The following is a 27,528-nucleotide window of genomic DNA, read 5'->3' as shown; positions in this document are numbered from 1 at the left end:
GGAACGTAGAGTGAGGAGTTGGCGTTCGAATTCACTCCGCCGCGTCGATTTTGATTGGTCGGTTCGAGGACGGCGGCGAGCGGTGATTGGCCAGTCGCCCCGCGGCCTGGTTGGTCGAAGGTAGCGCGGAAGCGGGGAGTTAAAGAGTCTGTGGCTGCCTGTCTGTCGTGTGTGCTGTCGTGTGTGCTGTCCCCGGCCCCCTCCTGTGATCCCTGGAGCCGATATTGGGGGGCTCCTTTTTTGTACACACTTATCGGTACGTTCGTTACGATTCTTGAGCTATTCTTTCTCGAGTTGGAAAGCTCACGTTTCTTAGCTCAGGACTTGCTTTACCTGCTCACCACGGGATGAATGAGAACAGCGAGGGGAGTAACTTTGCAAGAACAGGGGCGCCTAGTAGCTTTGGGGGTGACCTCTCTGCTCGTCAGACAAGGGAGCCAGATGTACTTCGGCTTCTCAAAAGTAGATTTTCTTCTCTAGTTGTAGCCCCCTTTGAAGGGAAGTAATGCAGTCTAGCTTTCTACGGATGGGCAATGCTTGACCCAAGAGGCAAAGGGCAGTTAATTCTTTATACTGTCACTCATACTTCTCTAGCGAGGGCACAAACTTCTGCGTCTCTTATTTGCTTGCTGCGAAGAATTGTTAAATAACTTTAATTCGGTGAGAGAATTACTAACTTCTCGGAAAGATGATCAGAGTCTTGAGATAATGAGTTTATAAAGCTACCAGTAGGAATCATAGGGTTGGAAAGCTGCTTGTGCCTACTGTACTATTTAATCAGTACCTCAAAGGTAGTCCTGAACTCATTTAAATTCGGTTGACTCTTATTTGTTATAAGACACTTCCCTGAGTTTGTTAAATCTTCTGCCAAACAACAGTGCTAATAGTAGTAGCTTTCCTGCCTAGCTTTCAAGGTTCTTTCGAGGATCACTTGAGAAAAATGTGATTTTTTTTTTTTTTGGTAAACTATAAAATAACCCCGAGGGTTAGATTTTCAATTAATTCTTTTGGTGAAATTATCTATTTAATATATCTTCATTTATCAACATTAATGTCTATGATACTTTGTCATTTTAATATGCAAATTTCTTATTTATTTTAGTTTGCTTTCTGTGCTATGGGAGATGTCAAAGAATTAAAAATGCAAATAACACCAGAAACTCCAGGAAGAATCCCCGTTTTAAATCCTTTTGAAAGTCCTAGTGATTATTCTAATCTGCATGAACAAACTCTTGCCAGTCCTTCTGTTTTTAAATCCACAAAATTACCAGTAAGTTATTATGTACTTATGTTTACAACGAATTTTAGGCAGACTACTTACAAATAATTTTAAATGTTAAATATTTTAACAGTAAGAGGGAACATATAAATGCAATGCATCGTGGAACATATAAATGTAATGTGTCATTGTTGTGTTTATTGCAGCCTAGTGATTTGGGACAGTAATAAGTTAGCTAGAAAAAAATGTTAGCATCTGCTTTTTAATTTTTTTCAATTTTAATTGTTATGTAAAAACATAAGAATGGTACATATTTGTGACAGCCCTTATCTCTTCAATATTTATAATTTATGTTGAAATATTCAAAATCCTAGCTTTTTAAAATGCAACATTTATTATTATCTATAGTTAGGCTGCTGTGCAGTAGCATACCAGAATTTACTAGTATCTGGCTTTTTAAATTTTATTTTTCTAGATTTTTATATTTCATGTGTAGGTAGATATGTTTCAGGCTGTTTCCTCTAATTATGTAGTCTTTAAGTTAGGAACCAGACAGGAAATACTTTATTTATTACATGTCATCGGGGTCACAGTTAAGGTACTAAACATCTACTCTGTATTGAAACAACAGCCATGGCTGCACAACATGAAAACAGTGTGTCTATGTTCAAATAAAACATTTTGGACACTGAAATTTGAATTTTATGTGATTTGTCATGTCATAAAAAAATACCCATTTGGATTTTTGTGGGGTTTTTTGTTTGTTTGTTTGTCCTGGGTCTTGGGTCTTGAACTCAGGTCTGGGTCCTGTCCCTGAGCCTCTTTATGCTTAAAGCTAGGACTCTACCACTTGATCCACAGCACCATTTCCAGCTATTTCTGACTTATTGGAGATAAGAATCCCAGAGACTTTGGGCTGGCTTCAAACCAAGATTCTCAGATCTCAGTCTCCTGAGTAGCTTGGATTACAGACATGAGCCACAGGTGCCCAGCTCCATTTGGGTTTTTTCTTTTTTAGCTATTTAAAAATATTTTAACTGCCCCACATGCTGGTGGCATATGCCTATAATTCTAGCTACTTGGGAGGCTGAGATCTAAGAATTGCAGTTCAAAGCTAGCTTGGGCAGGAAAGTCCATGATACTCCAGTTTCTCCTTAATTGCCAAAAAGTCAGCGTAAAGCCCTGTCTCTAGTAGAGTTCTAACAAGCACAAAAGCTCAGGGACAGGGCTTAGTTCTGAATTCAAACCCCAGGATCAGAGTGCGTGCTCACGTGCACGCGCACACACAGATAGATAGATAGATAGATAGATAGATAGATAGATAGATAGATAGATAGATAGATAGATAGATAGATAGATAGATAGATAGAATATATATTGAAACTGTTCTTAGCTGAAAGAAGCTATCTCAAATAGAGGTGTGGCTCAAGTGGTAGATTACCACTTTTGAGTGTAAAAGCCAAGCAGGAGTACCATACCCTGAATTCAAGCCCTAATACCAACAATATATTTAATCCCAAAGTTAGGTGGTAGCACAAATTTATCATCCCTTCTCTGGAGAAGTGGAGACAGGAGGGTCACAAGTTGCAGGCCAGATGGGCCTACATAGTGAGACATTGTTTGAAGAAACCACTACCTCCATGCTGATGGTATAGACACAGTTAAATTGCAATTTCAAAGAGAAGATAAGTTCTGTGATGAATACAATGTGATAAAAAGAGATTGTGTTCTTTAAGATATTAGGAAGGCTTTTAGGGACTTAAGAGCTTTTGGAATCCTTAGTGCTTCATTTAAATATGATTCATTCTTAGTGTAAAGGCTTTTGAACTTTAATAACCCAGAGATTTCTACCTTCACATGAGCATGACCTATCACTATTGAGTGTTAATTGTGGAATTTCTATACCTTTTTTACTCTGAACAGTCTTATATCATTTTTTAATCACTCAGATGAAGTTTTAAGAGATATAGTTGATTTAGTGTGATTTGATGAACATCTGCCTTTTAATTTAGTGGAAAAATAGAATATGAAAATACAAGCTTTAGAATTAAGTATTTTCAGCTTATACCCATTCACATTATTTCTTTGAAGGTGACATTGGCTAGCATTTTGACAAAGTATTTTAGTTTGCTTTTACTTACAAGCTCACTTTTCTTTTGCTAAGACTCCAGGGGAATTTAGATGGTCTATTGATCAACTAGCTGTAATAAATCCTGTAGAAATAGACCCAGAAGAGATTCATCGTCAAGCGTCATACTTAAGTCATTCTCGGTAAGTTTTTCTTTCATATAACTAAATATAGTTAAGTGAAGAGATACAAGAAATTGTAAGTCATTCTCGGTAAGTTTTTCTTTCATATAACTAAATGTAGTTAAATGAAGAGATACAAGAAATTGTAAAAGTTGAATGTTTGTATATGTAAAGATACTGAGGAAGAAAAAAATTTTATGTGGATTTTTTTCCTATCTAAATGAGTGAGTTCAAAGACCTATATCTACAAATATTCTCTCATCTTCCCAGATCTGGTAGAAATTCTTTTTTGAGAGATACATAATCTCTGATAATCTCTGTTGCTTATGAAACAGTTCTGCCTCCCCAGTACTTGGGAAAAGAAAGGACATTTTAAAATCTGTACCTTTTTCCATCATGTGACGTCTGACTTATTTTTATTTATTTTGGTTTGGGTTTTGGTGTTTCAGGAAAAAGCAAGATTCTATGTTAGGGAAAGCCTAAAATCCCCTTCACCAGTTAAGGCACATTGGCTTGAAGAACGTTCATTAAAAGCAGAGAACTTTTCGGACATCATCTCATTTTAACATAGCTCATTGGAGAATTAGTTATACTTCCTTGAAGTCTACATAATACCTACATAGTTTTAACTTTTTCATTGATAGATTGTGTGAATTTCAACCTACTAGTGTGCTTTACACTTGTGGAGCTTTGATTGGGTGAGGCCAAATGTAGTAAGCACATGCTTCTTAAAATCTTTTTCCCCAGTATTGGTGTTTGAACTCAGGGTCTCCCACTGTTTAGCTGGCACTCTGCCATTTGAGCTGCTGTGCTTTTGGCTGATTAGTTTGGAAATGGAGTCCTGTGGACTTTTCTGCCCTGACTGGCTCATATATTGGTCTTTATGATCTTAGTGTCCCTAAAAGCTAGAATTAAAGATGTGAGCCTCTGGGGCCTACCTTAGAACATGGACTTCTAGTATTATAGGTAATAGTATTTACAACTTGAGGCCTATTGTTTTAGTACCTTTTTTTAATATTTGAAAAGAATCAAATACATGGCATGTCCAGCTTTTAATTTTCTGTCTGGAAGTAGAGATGTTGTCAGTCTGAAACAATGGGATCTTTTCCCCTAAGACATTAAAATTCATTCACACACAGAACCATGCATGTGGATATATTCTTACAAATACTTTCCTGACTTTTGTATTCCATTCTTTCTTTACTAACTTAATGATTATTCACTTTCATTAATGTTCATAAATGATTATAGTAATGGAATTGAATGGAGATAAAGCATAAGATTTTAAGAATACCTTTAAGAGAGAAGATAAAAACCTTTTTATCTAAAAGCAAACAAGCCACTGTTAATTACTTTTTGTCTCCCAAGCTATAGATTTTGTCCATTCTTTCAATACATTGAATCATGGTCAATTTTTCACCCAGCTGTGAAGAGGCATTTACTGAGTATTTTGAAGCAGTGTGAGAAACAGGAACACTGAAAAGTGTATTATAATGTACAATATTATTTCTGCCCCAAAGAACTAACAGTAGAGCTAGACCGAACTTGCCTTCACTTACTAATAAATAATGTATCGACTGGGTGTCTTCTCATCAGCCCCTAAACTGGGACTTTAATTCAGGGCCTCATGCTTCATCATGATGCCTGTATGTATTTACTGTTAGTATTTTTAGAATGGTGTCTTCTGTTTGTAACTTGGTCAGTCCTGGACTGTGAGCCACCTACCTTCACCTCCCCAGTAATCTAGGACCAACATGCTTCTCTTCTCTTCTCTTCTCTTCTCTTCTCCTCTTCTCTTCTCTTCTCTTCTCTTCTCTTCTCTTCTCTTCTCTTCTCTTCTCTTCTCTTCTCTTCTCTTCTCTTCTCTTCTCTTTTCTCTCTTTTCTCTCTCCTTCCTTCCTTCCTTCCTTCTTCCTTCCTTTCTTCCTTCCTTCCTTTTTGGTGCTGGTATTTGGGCTTGAGCTTAGACCCTGAGTTCTGTCCCATAGCTTTTTTACTCCTCAAAAGTAGCCCTCTGACTTGAGGCACAGCTCTACTTCTGGCTTTTTGGTGGCTAATGAGAGAAAAAAGTTTCAACCAATTGCTTGCCTACACTGGCTTTGAACTGCATTCCTCAGGTCTCAGCCTCCTGAGTACCATTTACAAGCATGAGCCACTGGCACCTGACTGACCTATTTTTGATGGGATATTCCACTGACTTTTTGCTCAGTATAGCCTCAAATCATGATCTGTTTTTGCCCCCTGAGTAGATTACAGGTATATGTTACTACAGATACTTCCTTCCTCATACATTTTTAATGTATTTCAGTAAATAGTTTTATAATATAGGACAAAGGAAAGGAGTGGAAAATTACTTAAGTAATTCAGTGAATTTTTATGGCTTCTTCTGAGGATAGTGGAAATACTCTTCGTGTGTTGTTTCATTCTTAGAAAAAAGCAGTGGCTTTTAATACCACTTCTTACTCAATAACTACTCACTTCAGTTCTTCCCCCGTCCTCATCATGTACACAAAGAGAATAATAAGTATAAGATGCATACTGGCATGAATAAATGAGTCATGTCCACACAGGTGGTTACTACTCTTGAAAGTTTTCTCTCCAGCATCCCAGACACCAACACTCAAGGCAGTCATGCTACTCTTGTATTTCAGTGTGGTTCAGTGATATGCTGGTCCTAATACTCAAACTTCTTAGGACTTTGAATTGGGGTCAATAGTATTCGGCTACCCTGATTTTTTTACTAGTTTCAGTGATCATCTGAATATTTTATGTTCTTGAAGTCCCTCTAATAAACTAGTAGAAGGTTTCTAAGTAGGGCAAAGCTAGGTTAGTGCTTACATAAGCTAAGACAGTTATGCACTGTCATTTTGACCTGGTTGTGAACATGATCAGGTAAAGAGAACTGAGTTATGTCCTCAAAATGGCTATCATGCCAGCTGAGATATGTGGATTATCACCATAGTTTATTTTCTCCTAATTTTTTTATTTGAAAAAGCTACATGATTTAAATTTCTGAAGTGTGTACATTCTCAAAAAACCTTTGTTAAGCCAGGAACAAATATATGCATGGAATAGTTTCTGAGAGAAAAAAATAATTTAAAAAATGTATACTAATTTCTGAATGAACTACAATCATTCTGTCCTAAGGGAAAAAAATTAAGTGGTCCTCGAAGGCTAACTGCTAAAATATTAGCAAGTTTAGGCCTTATCTTTAGACCTGAGTTCTTTCTTTCTAAATCTACTAGCTGAGGAATTTGTGATAGTGTAATTCCTTATTATATCAAACTTTAAAAAATATGCACCAGGGGCTGGGAAGGTGGCTCAGAGGTAGAGTGCTTGCTTTGCATGCATGATTGCCTGTATTCAGTTCCTCAGCACCACATAAGCAGAAAAAGCTGGAAGTGGTGCTGTGGCTCAAATGGTAGGGTGCTAGCCCTGAGCTAAAGAGCTGAGGGACAGCGCCCAGGCCCAGAGTTCAAGCCCCAAGACTGACCAAAAAAAAATGCACCAGGTCTGGGAAGGTGGCTCAGTGGTAGAGCGTTAGCCTTGAGCTGAAGAGCTGAGGGACAGCGCCCAGGCCGAGTTCAGGCCCCACAACTGGACCCCCCCCCCCCCCCCAAAAAAAAAAAATGCACTAAATGCTGTTTTATTTCTGAATCACTGTTTTTGCTGTTTATCCAGAACTGTAAAGATGATAGTTTTTCCTCCATTTCAGAGTAAAAGTTTATCCTAAAATTACCACTGTGATAAACTTATTATAACTGAAAATACAATTTGGGCAATTTTTAGATTTTTGTCAAATGAAATATTTCTTCATTTGCATTGATTAAGGAACAGACTTCATTGAAATTTATTTTGTTGGCAGTAATTTAAATCAATACAAATCTTTAAAAAGAAATTACCCCATTCAAACTTTGAATGGAAGGAAAGGAAGTAAAAGTAAGCCTGATAGTTAAATGCTGAATCTCAGAATTCTGCCATTAACTAAATGTTATATCATGCCAATTTTTCTTTTAAAGTGAGTTTAACATTTGTCAGTTTGCAGTGGAGGGAAATTATTCTTTGAAAGGTTATTATTTGAACTGTTCAATAAGCTGAAGTAATAGCCTGGTTATTTTTCTTCTTTATCTCTGTATAGAATAGATAAAGATGTGGAAGACAAAAGACAAAAAGCCATTGAAGAGGTAACTTAACACTGTTACTGATATATGATTAAGCCAGTTAAGGATTAATTCTGCCTCTGTGTCACTTCCTTTAGGAAGTCTTTCTCCAAATACTTCCTGTTTCCCTATCAGTCCTCTTCTTTTCCCTCTGTAGGTTAAGCATCCTTTTGTGCCTTTGTCAGACCTATGATGTTCAGTCATCTTGGTGTACCTCTCTTAGCACTCCTATATTAAGGCAATGATTGGCTTAGTGCTTCTCTTCCCCTGCCTTTTTTGGCCAATATTGTGCCACTGTCATCATTTCATTCTCAGGGACTGAATAATTTATCTTTCCTTTGACTTCAGAAGGTGGCTAGCACAAAATTCCATTTCAAGTGGGAGTTTATGTAAGCAAAGCTGAATTCTTTCAGGCCAAAAAAGTCTAGATTAACATAGGTAATTGTGTAGTCTTTTGTTGTTAATACATGGAATTTTTAAGACAATATATTTCATGAAGTAAAAAAGGTCATATTAGTAAAGTATAAATGTAAAGCTTTTGTTTTGTAAAGGTTTTTAGTAAACATAGTGAACTAAGTTTTTTACTTTTTGCTTTTTTCCCCCAAGGCTGGGACACAAACTCAGTATCTTAACACTCTTGCTTAGTGACTGTTGCTTTACCACCCGACCCATGCCTCCAAACCATTTTTTGTTTTTGATTGTCAAATCCCTTCTCATTGACTGTAAGAATTATCTAATTCTTTCCCCAGAAAGATCTTTTTTTTTTCTTTTTTTTTTTTTTTTTCGTCTAGTTACAGGGCTTGAACTCAGGCCTGAGCACTGTCCCTGAGCTTATTTTGATCAAGCCACAGTGCCATTTCCAGCCTTTTCTGTGTATGTGGTACTGAGGAATCAAACTCAGGGCTTCATGCATGCCAGGCAAGCATTCTACCACTAAGCCACATTCTCAGCCCCCAGAAAGATCTTACACCATGGAAAGATACCTCTTTTTCCTGAGTCACCCACTTACCCACCTCTTCCCTTAGATATAGTATACTTGGCTTTCCTTTTGCTAATAATCTTTCTTAGATATTTTTGGATACTTAGATATAAAGATTTACATTTTTTGCAGTAACAATGCAATAGCCCTGGTCCCCATTGATCTTTCTTTGTATTTTGTGTGCTTTGAATGGATTTGCTGAGCCTGAGGTTTTATGAATTTATCTGCAGTACTGACGATCATTTCTTTTTAAGATTTATGCTTTTGTTGTTTAAAGTGACATCTTACTTAAATATATATTTCCTTAATTTTGACCTTCAAGACATTTCATAAGTCTATGGGACTTTTCTAATTTTTTTTTGTGTGTGCATTGTTTATATTGTTTATACCAAGGCTTTCCCATTCCCTTAGTTTTTAGAACTTTTCCTCATAGACTCAGAAGTAGTTAAAGAAACTCTGTCATACCTTGAAAAATAAAATATTGTGCCCTTAAAACACAGGGAAAGGAAATTGCTATATTAGGAATGAAATAAGGAATGCATCCAAATGTTGTATCTCCATTTGAGTATACAGGCTAGAAGTATACTCAAAGATTTAATATATATAAACAATGTATAAATGTTTATACTTAAATGATGAATAACTAGCTGTCTTGTTTTGTAAGAGCAAGGTTTGTAGGGACAGCTGCTATTCACAGTGTAAATACTGTAGCCATAGCTAATTTCAAGCTATTGATGTCATGTCACAGAATGGGAAAAGTGGAATTACAGATTATAATATGAGGGAATTCTACCACAGAGGTATTAAAGATGTAAAGATGTTGGAAGATCTACTAAAATAATCAGCAACCAGTGAGATTTGAATTTTATATCTCATTATAAGCTTATTTTTAATACTGGCTTTAACAGTTGCTATATATAATTCCCAAAATGTTAATGAGCAGACCTTGAGAGCCAGTACAAGGTAGCTTCAGCACATCATTTAGACTGGCTGAGTTGTCTACTTTTCTATTTTCTATTTCATTCCTTCCCTCTTGATCTTTCCTTTGTTGTGACCAACTTCATACATCCAAAAAATTAAAATAATTTCTCTATAATTAATTCTGTTTATGATTGAATTAATTTCTTCAAGAATAAACTTAATTTATAAATTTTGAATGTAAGTGGTGGATTTTAAATATTGTTTTCTCTTTATATGTACTTGAAGTTTCTCCCATTTACCTTTAGTCATTAATATTTTTAAGTACTAAAATCTCAGAACTAAGCCAGGTGCCAGAGGCTCACGCCTATAATCCTAGCTACTCAGAAGGCTGAGATGTAAAGATCATGGTTCAGTGCCAGCCAGGGCAAGAAAGTCCATGAGACTACTATCTCTAATTATACACCAAAAAGCTGAAAGTAAAGCAGTGGCTCAAGTGGTAGAGCACTAGCTTTGGGCAACAAAGCTCAGGAACAGTGCCCAGGCCCTGAGTTCATTGTCAAGACCAGCACAAAAAAACAAAAACAAAAAATTTTTTAAAACTTGAACTAAAATCATACTATGACATGACTGATGGCTATTTGAAAATAGTAGCAGTTCCTTTTTTAATTTTGCGGGGCATATATGCCTAATTGTATGACTTTAATTTTCCTAGTTTTTCACTAAAGATGTCATCGTCCCATCTCCTTGGACTGACCATGACGGGAAGCAGCTTTCAGAATATCATTCCAGTAAATGTGAGTGCTAAAAATTAGATGAGTTGAAGACAAAAATAAAATTACAACATAGTAAAGTGCCAGGGTATCTGTTTTGGTAAGGAGTTTGCTTAAAATTAAATTGTATTAAATTGAGAATTTATCTCAAGATCAAAAGGATTAAACTTGCTATGTACTGTGTGTGTGTGCGCGCGCATGTTCATGCCATTCTGTTTTTTTCTTCATGACCATTGTGAATGTCAGTTTACAATGATACTTCTAAAGGACCTCAAGATTCAGATAGTACATTTTGAATGAAAAGTTTAATTGCTAATGGCTTTAGCAGTGATCTTGAAGATTAATATTGTAAATAAAATATTAAAATTGCTTTTACTAATTTTTTGAGGAGGGATGAATGTAAATGGCCTTTTGGAAAGTGTATTATAGCTGTTTACCTACTAATTTATAGGGAAATCAAAGGAGTCAGTGGCTTTTGAAATGTTTCTTTCTCTAGGCACTGGTTATCTTCCATTTGCTCTCACTGCCCTTTTGGTTGTGAGCAGTGTTCAGCACTGGGGTGTGTGTGTGTGTGCGCACGTGTGTGTGTGTGGGGGGGGGGTATGTGGGTGTGTCATTGCTTTGGAATTACCCACTCTTTTAATACCTAAAATGGCTTAGGCACTTTTTCTGCCTGGACAAGTACTTTCAGTAATTCTTTACAACTCAACTCATATGAGGTTAGTATAGTCACTGACCCCATTTTGTAGATGAGAAAACTTCATTTTACAAAGAGTACTTTTCCAAGTTATAGAGATGGTGAAAGCAGTACAACCTGAATCAGATTCCTACCTTGAGTGTGTAATGGCCTGCTGGACCCAACATAAAAAAATAAAGTACAAAACACAAAAACACTGGGTGCCAGTGGCTCACTCCTGTAATCCTAGCTATTCATGAGACTGAGACCTGAGGATCCATGTTTGAAGCCAGCCTGGGCCAAACAGTCTCCGTGAGAGTCTGATCTCCAACCACTCAAAAACCAGAAGTAAAGCTGTGGCTCAAGTGGTAGAGCATTAGCTTTGAGCACAAAGAAGCTCAGGGACAGTGCCCACACCTTGAGTTCAAGCTCCACAACAGACCCCCTCCCCCCCCCAAAACAAAAAGAGCAAAAGGAAAAAAAACTAAGATACCTTACATATGATAGTTTTATTGGTTTTAAACAGCTCAAATATCTTTCCTGTAGTCATGTCTATAGTGTTTGTTTTTTATGTTCTTGATAGAAAAGAAATTCTTATTTTGGTATAATCAAATCTATCAGATTTTTTTTGGGGGGGAGGTCTTAAACTTGAGCTTACTGAAGAAGTCCTTTTTTTCAGGAAACAATATAGAAAACACTTGAAATAAAATGAAAACCTTGTGATAATATGGCTATATACTTGGTAGGGGAGGTGATCTGATTGTTAGAATTTTAAGTTTAGACTTGAATTATTTATACTTAGGGAATGGAAGCTAAGGCAATACCTAAAGGGAAGAGGTGTTGTTTTAAGATTTTTTTCAGATAAAATTGTGTATATCTGAAAGACAGTTGTACTAGAAAATGGACCAGGGTTTGAAGGACTTAGTAAGTCATTAAGGTATGTAGACTTCATCCTACAACAGCAGAGGAGAGCCTTGATGACTAAGAGAAGTTCACGTTGCCCATCAGCATATGAATTGTTAGTTTTCATTTTATTTTTCACCTGTTCTGATGATATTTATTTAATAGAGGACTTGAAGTCATTGGTATACCCACCTATTCCCTCATTTGGTGCTGTTAAACCAAATAATCCTAGATGAGACTATTTTGTCATTTTATTTGAAGTTTTTGATGGGTTTTCTCTTTTTTTTGTTTCTTCTTCTTTTGCTTACATTTATTACTGTTCAGTTTTCTTAAGCTGGTAAATTTTTTTTATAAAACTGCATACTTAAAAACATTGTGGTTATATTTTTGACTTAACAAACAGCATAATTTTATTGATCAATTTTCAGACCTAGTTGAGATAATCTGATATTTAACCTATTTTATATGAGCTCCTTTTGTGAAAACTTGAAATAACAGAAGGTTGTTTAGAGACATTGAGAACAGCTGAGATGGAGCCCTTACCTTTTAAGACTGACATCATGGAAAGAATTATGGCTTCCTTTAAATCATGCTTCCTATGCAAGTTGGATATGCCAGTTGGATATATGGATCCTATATGTATTCCTATGCCAGTTGGATATATAGATCTAAACTAGTGTGTTTCCATTCTCATGATCATTGCAGCACTCTCCTCAGTAGCCAACAAATGGACTCAACTAAGTGTCCTTCAACATGGGAAGATTAAAAAACACCTGTGGCATATATTCACAGGGAATCAATTCTCCCTTTAAAATTAAAGGAAATTCTGTGATTTGTGACAATCTGAATGAATCTAGAGGACTCTTAATAGTGAAATAACACTAACACAGAAAGACAGATAACATACAATCTACATAATGGAATGTTCATAATAAAACTCAAAGAAGTAGAAAGTGAGGGAGGAGGGCATTGGTGATGAAAAGGAATGAGGTTTCAGTTGGACAGAACTGGTGGACTATTGTGCAACAGTTAATAATAGTGTTTATTTCAAAACTTCTAAAAGTAGCTTTCAAATATCCTTACCTCATAGGAGTATGTGATAGTAAATTGGTCTTATTCCACAATATGTAAATATCAGAATATCATAACGCATACTGTAACTATATGTAATTATTAATTGCCTTTTTCAAAATTGAAAAAAAATTATTTGGTACCTCCTTATTTGTTATAAGTTATCTTTGTATTTCTTTAAAGTTAAAAAAAATAACCAAGATACCAGCATACATGCTTAGAATGCAAGTATTATTCATAAAAGGCTATTATGTACTATTTTTTTTACCTGTGGAATACTAACATAAGTAAATAGAAATTGGATGATTTTTCTACTTAAAATGTTTTATAGGTATTAACATAAATAGTGACTCTCCAGCTGGAAAAAAGCTGAACCCTCATTCTGAGAAAAGCAATGGTGAGTACAAACACAATCTGAAATGAATTCTACGGAACAATAGCTATATTTGATTTATAGTTCTTGTAGTCACATGATACTCTGCAGTTGAAATTCTTTACTTTTTTGAGAGAAATCTATAATAACTGAGAGCTTTTTTTTTTTTTTTTTTTCTTTTTTGCCAGCCCTAGGGCTTGAACTCAGGGCCTGGGCACTGTCCCTGAGCTTCTTTTGCTTAAGGCTAGAACTCTACCACTTAGACCACAGTGCCACTTCTGGCTTTTTCTGTTTATGTAGTACTGAGGAATTGAACCCAGGCCTTCATGCATCCTAGTTAGCACTCTACTACTAAGCTACATTCCAGCCGAGAGCTCACTTTTAAAAGAAGGTGTTAAAGCATACTTATCCAGCCATGTTTTAGAAATAGCAGTAGCATGTTTTTTCTTTAAAGTGTGAGTTAGTTTCTGGTTTTACAAAACATTCTTTTGAAAATTGGTTAATATGAGAAATAAGAAGTTGGCTTCCTTTTCATTTCCAAATGTCAGCCCTGCAGCCAGGAGTAACGTTTACTATTAACACCTTTCCATCTGTAGGAGAAGGGATAGGAAACTAGTAATGTATGGTGTGTAATAAATGTGTAAATGGAGTAATTCCATTTGGTAGAACATCATGGGGCAATGCTGGGTTGAGAAGCATGGGCAGAATTGTGTTTCATGTGCTCTCATTGACTTTATCCATGTTTTTATTATTTGCTTGCTTCCAGCTGCTTGTCAGACATTGCTGTCTCTTCCTGTGGATTTTAATTTAGAAAATATATTAGGTAAGTATTATATTCTTTAAACTTTTCATAACTTCAAGGTTTTCTTTTGTTCGCTTTTTGAAATGGGACTTTGTGGGAATGCTTTCTCTTAAGTAGGGAAACTGTCCTGAATCTTTTCTTTTTGTTTGTTTTGTTTTTGTCGGTTGTGAGGCTTGAACTCTGGGCCTGGGCACTGTCCCTTAGCTCTTCAGCTAAGGCTAACACTCTACCGCTTGAGTCACAGCACCACTTCCGGTTTTCTGGTGGTTTATTGGATAAGAGTCTCACGGACTTTCCTGCTGGGACTGGCTTTGAACTGCGATTCTCAGATCTCAGCCTCTTGAGTAACTAGGATTATAGGCTGAGCCACCAGCGCTCAGCTTGTCCTGAATCTTTTACTTGAACACAGCCTGAATTAGCCATGTTCAAGAAAAGTTCATAGGGTTCCTATTCATAAACTATAAGCATCTTAACTATAAGCATAACTATCAGCATATTAGTATAATTCTAATAATGAACTACTTATATAACAAATAATAGGAGTTTTTAACTTCACATACACAAGTAAATGTTGCCTTGTTTTTTGAAAAATAATTTCCAACTTGTGGTTGGAACATGCTTGTTAATAAAGAATTGGATAGCAGAGCTGAAGAATTGGGTAACACTCTTGAGGCTGAGACAGAAGGCTCATGAGTTCAAGGTCAGCCTGGGCTACATAATAATACCTTGGAACAAAAATCATTAGCAACAGGAACAACAGAAAAGTTGATTTCCAAAACGACTAGATTTCATTCTGCTATTGTTTAATACAGGTGACTACTTCAGAGCTGATGAAGGTGCTGATCAGTCTCCTGGAAACCTTAGTTCTTCATCTCTCAGAAGAAAGCTTTTTTTAGATGGCAACGGGAGCATCTCTGACTCCTTGCCTTCAGCTTCTCCCAGAAGTCCTCAGAGCAATGCTCAAGCATCACTTGAGGTGTTTTATGCAGTAGATTTATCTCCTGTGCAGTGTAGGAGCCCCATGCAGACACCTAGCTCGGTAAGAAGAATTCTAACAAGTGTTGGCTCTGTGTGTTCTGGGTGTGTGTGGCTTTAGATGCTTAGATTGCACTGACTAGGAATAGTTGTCTTTTGGAGATTATACATTGTGAATGTTAACCCAATTTATATATTGTCATTGATCACCAAAATGTTTTTATTCAGACTCTTCAACATTGCCTTTAGAGGTACATGAGGTGCCCAAGGTTTCCCAACATGAGTGTTAACCAAATTATGAAAAAGTTAATGTAACAACCGGAATGGCGTTAATGGAATAAATTATTTTAAAACTTTTCATAGACATGTGCTTGTGTGTAATGTAATGGTTTACTTAAACACAATGCATTCTGTTATGGCAACTGTGACACTATTTTAGAATTTTTGTACACTCTATCACTTGAGCCACATCTCCACTTCCAGTTTTCTGGTTTTTAATTGGAGATAAGAGTCTCATAGACTTTCCGGTCCTGGCTGGCTTTAAATCCTGATCCTCAGATCTCAGCCTCCTGAGTAGTTAGGATTACAGACGTGAGCCACCAGTGCCTGGCCTGTTTCAGAATGCCTTTTGGTAGTTTTTATATACAATTCCTAATTAATGAGTGTCTTTTGAAGACAAAAGAGCATGAAGTGTTAACTATGTGGAAGGATAACCATATAAATACATTCTGTTATTTATTTGCTTTTCTCATAGGGGCAGTTTTCTTCTAGCCCCATTCAGGGGAGTTCAAAGAGGTACAGTTTGGGAAGTATAACAAGTCCTTCGGCCATCTCTTCACCCACTTTTTCCCCAGTGACACTCCAAGTAGGAAAAACACCGCTCTCAGGTATGTCACATCAGAAAATATGCCAGGCACCAGTGGCTCACGCCTGTAATCTTAGCTACGCCATAGGCTGAGATCTGAGGATCACAGTTCAAAGCCAGCCCTGGGAGGAAAGTCCATGAGCCTCTTAACTTTAATAAACTATTCAAAAAAAGCTGTAAGTGGAATTGTAGCTCAAGTGACAGAGTGCTAGAGAAAAATCTTAGGGACTCAGGCCTTGAGTTCAAGTCCCAGAACCAGCATCAAAAATAAAAAGTAAAATAATAATTGTGAAAATGTTTATCCTTTCAGTATTAGTTATTAAAAAGGCATTTTTAACAGAATTTAAATGATGGATGTAGTCTCTCTTTTGGAAGCTTTTGTTTCTCTTTCAACAAAAGAAACAATTTACCTTCAAAGACTGGAGTTTTCAGTAAAATTCTATTCTACTGTAAAATAGTTGGTTTGATTATCAAGAGCTATATCAAACACTTCACAAAAGAAAGATGGTAATTTTAGAGACAGGTTTGTTTTTATATGTCTTCTAACCTATGAGATGTTGATATCTGATAATTAAATATTTCTACTTTGTAAAAAGAAAATAGATTTGGTTTAAATTGTTAAGGTAATTTAACATACAAAACATGAACATGGCTAAGGCACTGGTGGCCTCACGCCTATAATTCTAGCTACTCAAGAGGCTGAGATCTGAGGATCGGGGTTCAAAGCCAGCCCGGGCAGGAAAGTCCATGAGACTCTGATCTCCAATAAACCACCAAAAAACTGGAAGTGGAGCTATGGCTCAAGCTGTAGAGCACTAACCTTGAGCTGAAGAGCTGAGGGACAGCCAAAGTTCAAGCCCCATGACCAGCAACAACAACCAAAAAAAACATGTTTCTTGGAAAAAATATATCACTTGATCACTTCATAGCTTAGCTCAGTGGCTCACACCTATAATCCCAGCTGTTGGAAGGCAGATCAGGTGATTGTTGTTCTAGACCAGTCCAAGTAAAGAAGTTTTCCAGACTCCATCTCAACCAGTGGCTGAGTGTGGTGATGCACACCTGTTTTCTCAGCTATTGGGGAGTCACAATGGCTAACACAGTGGCATGTGCCTGTCACAACTAGTGACATGGGAAGCACAAACAGGATTACAGCTTAGGCTGGCCTAGATATAAAGGGGACCCTAGGTTGAAGATAATCATTTCAGAAAAGAGCTAGTACCTTCCTAGCAAGCTCAAGGCCTTGAGTTCAATTCCTGTTACCACCAAAAACACCATCAGTAACAACAGTAAATACCCCTAAAACCAAAAAAACTATTCATACTAAATAACATTGGGAAAATAAACTTTATTTTGTCACTTTATGTTTATTTGGTTATATATCTGAGAATACATAGTAGGTACATATACTGCTTTTTCATGAAGCTTTTTTTTTTCATAAATCATTTTTCTTTCACACCTTTCTTTTTCTCTTCTTCCTCCTTCCTCCTTCTCCTCTTCCTGTTTCTCTTACCCTTTCTCCTCTGTTTTTTTGTTTTTTGTTTTTTAGGGTTTTTTTTGTTTTTGTTTTTTCTTTTTCTTTCCTCTTTACTGTGCTAGAAATTGAACCCTAGCCTTATGCAGTCTGGGCAGGCACCAAGAGCTGTCCCAGCCCTTTCTCAAAGCATTTTCTTAAGAATATTTTTTTTACAGGTCATTCAAGTCCTTTGTTACTTCAAAACTGTGGTTTTGAATCACCTCATGCTTGTATATTTTGCTTTGCTTTGTTTTCTGGTATTGGAGCCCAAACATTCCTGCCAAACAAGCACTCTACAACTCAATCCCAATTATGTTTTGAACCACTGATAAGCATTTTAACTATGATATTTCATCACCAAACTAATGGTTATCCCTGAATACATAGTATGTTGTACATATTTCCTTAAATTTTCAGGATTGGAATTATTTGGTCAGAAGGGGTGGATAAAGCTAGACTGGTTTTACGGGTAAAAATTTCTTTTTGAAGAAATTATAAGGTTGTGATAAATTTTACCAATTGTACTACTACTTTGATATATTATAGAAAGCTGTCTTATTGCTTTAATGATTGTATCTTGGTTCATTAAGGATGTTGAATTCTTCGTGTTTGTTGGCCATTGTATTTTGGAGAACTTGTTAGTTCAGACCTGAATGTTATTAAGTGAATGGTCTCTCCTTGCTTTACTTTTCATATTTTTTCTTGTTATTGTGGTAGGATATTTTTCTTATTTATTACCATTCACTGTTGATGTGCATTTGCCAAGTTTTTTTTTTTTTTCTTTTTGCTTATGTGGTGCTGAGGAATCGAACCCAGGGCCTCAGGCATGCAAGGCAAGCGCTCTACCACTGAGCCACCTTCCCAGCCCTTGCCAAGTTTTTTAAACTTTTATTTTTATAAGCCAATGAAAAATAGAGAAAGTTTTAAGTTTTAAATCATTTTTTATCCTTTTGATTCTTATTAGGTGTTTTATTGATGCAAATATTATTTTCCAGTTTTTTGTTTGCCTTTTACTGTTTGTTGAAGTATTTTTGCTGGGGGGCAATAGAGGAGAGGGAAAGTGAGAGAAAAATGAGGGAGTTGGTAAACAAGAAATGGACTTACTACCTTATGTATGTAACTGTAATCCCTCTGTACATCACCTTGACAATAAAATTAAATTTTAAAAAAGAGGGGCTGGGAAGGTAGCTCAGAGGTAGAGTGCTTGCCTCACATGCATGAAGCCCTGGGTTTGATTCCTCAGCACCACATAAATAGAAAAGGCCAGAAGTGGTGCTGTGGCTCAAGTGGTAGAGTGCTAGCCTTGAGCTGAAGAGCTGAGGGACAGCACCCAGGCCCAGAGTTCAAGTGCCATGACCAACAATAAATAAATAAATAAATAAGTAAATACAATTTTTGCATAAAATCACTTATGCCTTTAATTTACCAAGACAGCTGTCAAGTCATAGCTTTCTGCTGATTTTTTAGGGATCTTCTTGATATAAGAAGAATTTTAGTACTACAACAGTATGCTTATCACAAAATAATTTTCAGGGAGTAAAATATTTTAGTTAAAATAGGAAATGAGCCAGAAAAGAAGTATTTTTGCACTTCATTTGCTTGAATGTTTGCTTAACACCACAATTCTACTTTAGTAAATACAAATGCTAACAGATGTCCATTTTTATGGTTTGTTTTTTTAATGATTTTATTTCTCCCTCCAATCTTTTAGAACAAAGGAAGTTTCCTTTTCACTCTCCTGACGTTTCATCTGGAAGAAATTCTAGTGGAATCACTAACCCGTGTATCAGGAGTCCCTTTATAGATGGCTGCTCACCAATTAAAAATTGTTCTCCTGTGAGACTTGAGATGTGTGGAAGTACTCAGCATCAGAGCTCACTCATTCACTTGCCCTTCCATCTGGAGACTCACAGCAAAGAGGAAGTGGAAGAAGATAAAGAGAACATCCCTTCCATCATCTCATCACCAGTCACAGAGACCACGAGAGGGTGGCTGTGGTCATTGAAGAGTGACACCTCTTCACGAAGCCCCCCTGCACTTGTCACTGCCATGTCCATGACGCAGAGCCAGTCCAGTGCTTCTGAGAGGGAACTGGCACTGTTGGAGGACATTGAGAGTGTGAGGGAGAGCGACACCGTAGACATGGCTGATCCCGATCCCATAGAGACAGTGGATGAGAGCACTTGGATCAGGGAGCCGGTTGATAATGGGAATTCACCTGTGACTGATTTCATGAGTGGAATTGCTTTCAGTATGGAAAGCTCTCACATGTGTATGTCACCTCTTGCAGAGAGCAGTGTGCTTCCTTGTGAAGGCAGTAATACTCAGGTAAGGTATCGGATCATCTTGTAGATCTTTACTCCCTTGCTAGTGTGAGAAGGATCACAGGTTCCATGTGGGGAAATTGTAGTATTTCATATTTCAAGAAATACCAATACCAAGTGATACCAGGATGTTGAGTTTCATTTAATTAGGAGAAAATGGTACAAGGCTGGAAGACCCTATCTGAAAAATACACCTGAAGCACACAAGAACTAGAGGTGTGGCTCAAGTAGTAGAATGCTTACTGAGCATATTCAAGGTTCTGATTTCAAACCCCAGTATTGCAAAAATAAAAAAATAAAAGAAGAGAATAAAAGCAATTACCATCCTAGAATATCAACCTGTCATCATCCTGGGAATTCCTTTAACCTGCCCTGTGTTCTGTACTCTCCTGTTTTCTGTATTGTGTTCTTCTCTAGCCTAGTTTCTCATAGCAAGACATTTTCCAGTAGCTTTCTAAGGAAGAGTACCATTTTTAAACATTACATGTCCGATGCTGTGATTATTCCTTCACATTTGAGTTGAGAAATAGTTATCCTTAAGAATTGAAATGCATTGTTTTCATTGAATTTGATCACTGCTGGGGAGGGATCTGAAGATCCTAAAGCCTAATCTGCAATAACCACTTCCTGTCCCATGCTTCTACTGCTACATAGGACATTTCCTTTGTACATGATGGTTGTGAAATTTCACTGATATTCTTGGAAGTGGGCAGTGCAGGCACTGTGCTGCCCACTCAGGATGTCCTCATCATCTATTGTGATTTATTTTTAATATTTCTATTTATTTACTTATTTTTATGCCAGTACTAGGGTTTGAACTCAGGACTCACACACAGTTTTGCTTGGACAGTTCATACTGTATCACTTGAGCCATTCCTTCAATACCACCCAATGGTCTATAAACATGGACTCTTTTTACTTTCTGGATTTTCTCCCCTCTCCCTTAGTACTGTGACTTAACTCAGGACCTCACTCTTGCTTGGCATTTTCACTCAAGGCTGGTGCTCTGCCACTTGAGCAACATCTCTACTTCTGACTTTTTGCTGGTTAATTGGAGTTGAGTTTTTTGGATTTGCCTGCCTTCTGAGACTGGCTCTGAGCCATATTTTTCAGATCTCAGCTTCCTGAATAGGTAGGTCATAGGTATGTACCATTGGTGCCCAATACTTCCTAGATCTTTAAAAAAAATTAGTAAAGCTTAGATTTCTCCTCTATTATTTTCAGTATACTCTTTTTCATCTACTTTTAAAAGATCTTTTAAAAAATCTCCTGTTTGCTAAGTATTTTTGCTTTTGGTATCTATAATATGACTAGCAAGGCATTACATGATCTGGCATTTGCCATACTATTCACCTTAATACTGTTTCCCTTTATTTTTCTTGTTTCAGACCCACTGGCTTTTCAGAATTATGATTAACCATGTTCCTACTGTGAGGAATTTCTTTCAATCCTACTCTGCCTAATAACTGGTTTGGGTTTTTGTTTTAGGTCACAAGTCATTGCTCACAACCTCATAGCTTTTCCTGATCACTGACCAGGCCAGACCTCATTTATGCTTTTATGTACAAGTTTACATTCCTCCTAGCATTGACCCAACTATATTGTTTTAACTTTATATTACCGTTTCAGGACTGAGGATTCAACTCAGGCCCAACACATGCAGAGCAAATGCTCTACTGAGCTGCATGCCTACCCCTAATCATGTATATTTTCATCCAAAATATTTATGCAAAAAATAAACTCAGCACACAGTATATATTTATGTAGTGAAAACAGTAAGTACATAGTAAGCTCAACCAAAGGGACTTTGTACAGTGAGAACAACAGATCTTTGAGGAAATATTAAGGGGGTCTAAGAAAAGCAAACAGAACTCTCAAGAGAAACAAACAGCTGAAGAGGGTACCTAGGAAAATAGTGTAATAGAGCATCTTAAACAAGAATGAATGATTTGTATTGCCAAAATAAGACCAAGGAATATATGCCTTGAACAGTGGCTCTTGGAATAAGAAGAGGATTTAGTAATTGGACAGTCTCAAGATGGGAAGGTGAAAGTGAATAGAAGGGAAATTAGAGGTGAGACAGTGAAACCAGGTGTATAAGTAACTCTTGGAAGAATCTTATTTGTGAAGGGAAAGAAATCATAGCTAGAAAACATCAAGAGTCCTAAGATTGCTTTGTAGTTTGCATTTTCACCTTGTTTTTACGTTAGATGGGAAAAGCAGCATATTTTAATGTAAAACAAGAAGATACTTTTAAAAGTAGGAATCAGGCAGGATTAGTAGCGGCAGTAGTAGAGGGCAGGTGGCTAGACAGGAGCAACAGGGGTTACCAGTACTTGTAGTTTTGAGGGGCGACATAGAATATGGGCTTGGAAAAGTCAAAGGCAGATTTTAATTAGTTCCCTGCTGAGTTCACTTTAGAAATTTCAGAAAATGACAACATTTTTTCAACTTACTAGCTATTTAAAGTGAGGCTAACAATAAGATCCTAATGATAGGGTAATATGAATAAACGATGAATGCTGCTGGAACAGGCTGGTTTCAGTAGGTAATAGTGGGAGGCAAGGTCCTGTGAGTGGGGAACAGGTTTGAGGGACTGAGCATGATGACAGAAGGGCTGAACTGCTGAGGCCAGAGTTCAAGGAATGGCATTGCAAGGTCCCACTGGAGACAACTGTGAGCCAGTGAAGGTTTTACAAAGACAATAACGTCAGACTTTGGAGGTAGAAAAAAAAAAGACTTAGTAGCAGAGTATGTGTAAAATGACTTAGGACACAACACTTTAAGTAGCTGTAAGAATAGGAATTACGTGTTTGAATTCGTTTTTTTCATTTCCAGGCTGTGGAGCCTTAGGCTGGGATTTATATGACAGCGAGTAGATCATGGTTAATATTTGTTAGTATGTCATTCTTCTTGGCTATAAAATGATACTGATGGCTGCCTTGATGCCAGTGGGTAGAACAAACCAAGATGATTTGTCTTCTCTGGATGGTTCCTGGTAGATATTGACATGGGTAGTGGCCTAGATGAGAGACAGGAAGGTCAGCTACCATCTGAATGGGGCACCTATTGATCTTCCTTTTTGTATGGAGTCTCAGATTCCCTGTGCCTAAAATATTGAGTTATAAGACAGTTATTTGACAGTGATGAATTTACGAAAGAAGCTTAATTGGCAGATAATCTGGAAGCAAGCTGCATTTACATTTTTTATCAAATTTCTATCGAATAGTAGAGCAAGGTGTTTCCCTTGAGATATAATGTTAGATTCTGTTTTACATGTCACAAGAATTCTGTTCTAATGAAACATGACTTCCAGTAGTAGGTAAATATGCATCCAAACTTGAAAACTAGGAACATTTTTCAAAGGATGAGTGCTAAGCTATTAGGATACACTTTCCAGGTTATTCTAAATGAAGAAAGCAAAAATTTAATTTTCCTTCTCCTACTTGCAAGGAAGGATTAAGTGCTAGGTAAACCCTTTGTGTGTGATTTGCTTGGTGCTCTGCATTATGCAAGCACATGAAGTGTTGTCTGGTGAAAATAGAACAAACAAAATAGAAAACTAACCTTCCTGAGGCTTAACTTCCTCATCTGTAAAGTGATAGGGATGTTGAAAAGAGAAAATAAAAATACCCTGCTATAGAATGCCATATAGAACCTAGAATTTCCATTCAGTAAATGTTTATCACACATAATAGCCACTCCCTTATCTACAATTTTGCTTTTCAGGATTTTGGTTACCCAAGGTCCAGAAATATTAAATGAAAAGTTCAGAAAGTTAACAGTTCATGTTTTCAAGTGAATGGCATTCTGAATAGCATAAAATGTTGCAGTGTCTCACCAGGCTGTCCTGGACACTCTGTATCCCTCTGACTAGCCTGTCTATACTGTATAAGCTACTCACTCAGTCATCCCTTGGTTTTCAGATTGACTGTCATGATACTCCAGGTATCCCTTATTTTATTATGTCCCCAATATGCAAGAGTAATGATGTTTGAAATTTAAAGCCATTACTTACTTGAAGTGAACAGGTAACACACGCTTGTAATTCTGGCCTTCAGAAAGCTGAGGCAGGAGGAGGATCACAAGTTCAAAGCCAACCTAGTCAAGATTAAATCTCAAGTTTACAATGCAGTGGTATGGAGGAAATAGAAATGTGTTAATGGCTTACAAGTATTTACTTCTATAGGCAAATTTGGGCTACAATACTGTTATGCCCTGCCTCAAAGAAAAAGTTATATAATTTTTCTATTACTGTTATTGCTAATCTCATATCACATGTAAATGTGGGAAAAAAACAGAATACATAGGGTTTGGTACCATCTACCATTTCAGGAATTCACTGGAGTCCTTGAATGCATCTCTCCCTAGTAAGAGGGGAATACTGTATGTACAAACTGCAGCTCTCTTTTGAGTTGGAACAGTATTATGTCTTAGAATGAAAAAGATTGCAGGACATCCAATTGTAGGACCATTGGGTATGAGAATTAAGTAGCCCACTTTTTTAATGTATATTGTTTTTGAATACTCTGAAAGGTAGCTTGCCATTCAGAGACAAACTTGGGAAATAAGTTGGAAAGTGAAGGTGATTGTGATTCTCATTTTCCATTACTGGGTATTATCTTCAAGGCCTGTTTTCTGGCTTGTTCACTATTGCTAAAGGAAACTCATCAGAAGGAATTGTGAAGTTGCATTGACAATAGTTCTGTATAGAAAGATCTCTCAGGTTTATCAAATTTCAGTCAGCATTACCAACCCTAAATATTCTCTTGTATTGTTCAGATGTTGTGAACAATAGTAGTGACTCACTTAAAATACCTATTTTTAATGTAAATTAGGAAACAATTGTTTGCAGTGTTATCTTTAGGCATTTTTGTTTTTGTTTTCTGTCCTCTTTCTTGCCAGATGGATAGTGGATATAATACGCAGACGTGTGGAAGCAATATTATGGACACAGTCGGGGCAGAAAGTTACTGCAAAGAAAGCGATGCACAAACCTGTGAAGTGGAAATTAAGCCTCAAGTTTGTAATTCAAAGGTATGGAGCAAATAGAAATATTTACTAAATGTGTTTCCCTCTCTTCTGTGTAGTCTGGTTAATTATAGTTATGCCTCATCCCATCTTGCTTAGTCATCTGTAACACAAGATTTTCTTTTGCTATTTTTTTGGTTGGTCATGGAGCTTGAACTCTGGGCCTGGGCACTTTCCCTGCACTTTTCAGCTCAAGGCGAGTGCTCTACCCCTTGAGCCACAGCTCCACTTCCAGTTTTCTGTGGTTGATTGGAGATAAGAGTCTCATGGACTTTCCTGCCTGGGCTGGCTTTGAACTGTGATCCTCAGATCTCAACCTCCTGAGTAACTAGGATTACAGGCGTGAGCCACCGGCGCCTGGCTAGAAGATGGTTTTTAAATACAAACATTGCAACTCTTCATGCTCTCTCTCTACACACACACACACACACACACACACACACACACACACACACACACACACACACACACACACACACACACACACACACACACACACACGATCCTTATAATTGTGGGGAAATAGACAAAATTTTTTTCCATCTTTTGAATGTTGCACAGCCTAGTATAAAGAATTTTGGTTAGAAAACAGTAGAATTTATACATCAGACTAAAAAGATCTAAAGGATTTCTTAAAACTCAATAGCCTTTAAAGAATTTGGATTTTTCTGGTAGTGTTTTAGAAAAAACTTAAATATCTGTACAAAGGTGGGATATACTTTTGACTCAGATTTTTGCTCATCCTTGGTAAGATGTTTATGACTATTCATATTTGAAATGATCAATTTTAGGCATGAGACAGGATAGGCTTCAATTTGATGTGCCAGTTTATTAGGTATTATAAACATCAAATATATAACATATTTCTCCAAATGGACTTTAACAGACCAAACTTTTCTTCTTTATTTTGCCTTCGTTTTATGTGATGTCCAAACAAGTCTCTTCTAAGATTAACTTCAACCAGTTGATCATGATTTAACATCCCATATTTTAGAGGGAAGATTGTGGTTATCCATCTAAATGTAAAGAGGCATTTAGGTACAAGAATTCCTTCTGAAATAGAATGTGAATTTTAAAAATATTTTTACTATCCTTTTAGCTAAGGAAATCTTCATTCAAGTTTGTTTTTGTTTTTGGTTGATCATGGGGCCTGAACTCTGGGGCCTGGGTGCTGTTCCTCAGCTCTTCAGCTCAAGGCTAGCGCTCTACCACTTGAACCAAAGTGCCACTTCCAGCTTTTTCTTCTTATGTGGTGCTGAGAAATCGAACCCAGGGCCTCATGCATGCAAAGCAAGCGCTCTACCACTGAGCCACCTTCCCAGCCCTTCAGGTTTTTTGTTGTTGTTGTAGGTCGTGGTGCTTGAACTCTGGGCCTGGGCATTGTCCCTGAGCTTTTCAGCTCACGGCTAGTAGTGCTCTACCACTTGAGTCACAGTGCCACTTGTGATTTTCTGGTGGTTTCTTGATTAGTGTCTCACTTTCCTGCCCAGGTTGGCTTTTGATTTCAGCCTCCTGAGTAGCTAGGATTACAGGCGTAAGCCACCAGTGCCTGGCTTATGTTTCAAGTTTTAAGGAACAGTTCATGTAAGTTGGATCCTTTACTGATGGGTCCTGCTGGAACTGAAAATGTGGTCTTTTGTTTTCTTGACAGCCAGGCCACACAGCACAAAGGTGCTGGATGAAAACGGCAAGTCCATCTCAGTACAGCAGTCCCTAGATGTCTCATCAGGACAAGAGGCTACCGCTCAACTGCTTCTCTCATGTTTTCATGCATAAGATCAAGAATGCGATTGATGGTGACTGAGGGGAAAAAGCTGCTTTAAGAAACATACTTCATTTTTCTCTCCCTCCTTAATGTGAAAAATCAAGATCTCAATTTAGTGACACAGGAACAGAAAACCTCCAAGTTGTTGAAATGCAAATTTATTTTTAATCAATAAATATTTTATACTTAACCTTGATTGATTTGTTTAGCCAAAAAAAAAAAAAAAAAGTGACATTAGCTGGTAACTGGTTCCTGTCCTACAGGACCAGTGAACTACTTAGCCCTATTGCTGTCAAGCAATGAATTTAGCAGTAGTTCCAAGAAGAAAAATATATATAGTTCCAAGAAAAATTGTAAGTGACGGCACTATGTATTTTACATTAAAAACTTTTGAACACAGATGAATTAGTAACAACCTATGTGAAGGAAATCCTAAAATATAAAACTAAGGTAGGAAATTGTGTGGGCCATTTCCTATGTGGGAAACTTTAGACTCAGGTCTGGTTAATATTTTTGAAAACTACATAAATATTAGAAAGGTAATCCTAACAGGAACCAAATGCTCTGGGATAAACATGGGATGCCAGAACAAAAAGTACCACCATTCCTAGAGCAGGAGCATCCTCTGTAGTCCAGACTTGAGAGGAATAGAATTCAGGAGAATCAGAGAACCACTGGAACTGGAGGACAATGGAATTCTTGTTGGGCTTAGAATTATGAAGTAACAATTGTAACAACTAGGCAAATACATAATATGCAAATTATTTTTTCTGAAGTAACATATAATAGCAATAGATGGGTTTATAACATATGTTTGAAAATACCTGTGAAGAATGTATTTTGGAATTTAGTGATTGTCTTTTAAGAAAAATTTGTTAAAAAGAAAATACAGAAGTAGCCCTAAGAAATAAAATGTATTACCATGTCA

General features: G+C 37.0%; 1 protein-coding gene across 1 annotated transcript; it reads left to right on the top strand.

The window, feature by feature from the left end:
- The first annotated feature begins 135 nt into the window (after positions 1 to 135).
- Positions 136 to 27,528, top strand: Bora (BORA aurora kinase A activator). Its single transcript, XM_042685440.1, has 12 exons — positions 136 to 256; positions 1,103 to 1,270; positions 3,384 to 3,490; positions 7,608 to 7,653; positions 10,242 to 10,323; positions 13,281 to 13,346; positions 14,089 to 14,145; positions 14,937 to 15,163; positions 15,854 to 15,986; positions 19,192 to 19,808; positions 24,710 to 24,841; positions 26,487 to 27,528. Exons 2-12 carry the CDS (start codon positions 1,118 to 1,120, stop codon positions 26,550 to 26,552), a joined length of 1,686 nt encoding a protein of 561 aa, XP_042541374.1. The 5' UTR covers positions 136 to 256; positions 1,103 to 1,117; the 3' UTR covers positions 26,553 to 27,528.

This window comes from Dipodomys spectabilis, unplaced genomic scaffold (genome assembly GCF_019054845.1).
Source record: "Dipodomys spectabilis isolate Male_0828 unplaced genomic scaffold, ASM1905484v1 ptg000095l, whole genome shotgun sequence".
Classification (NCBI taxonomy): Eukaryota; Metazoa; Chordata; class Mammalia; order Rodentia; family Heteromyidae; genus Dipodomys; species Dipodomys spectabilis.
The sequence above is the reverse complement of the archived record's forward strand: the minus strand, read 5'-3'. Positions and strand labels throughout refer to the sequence as shown.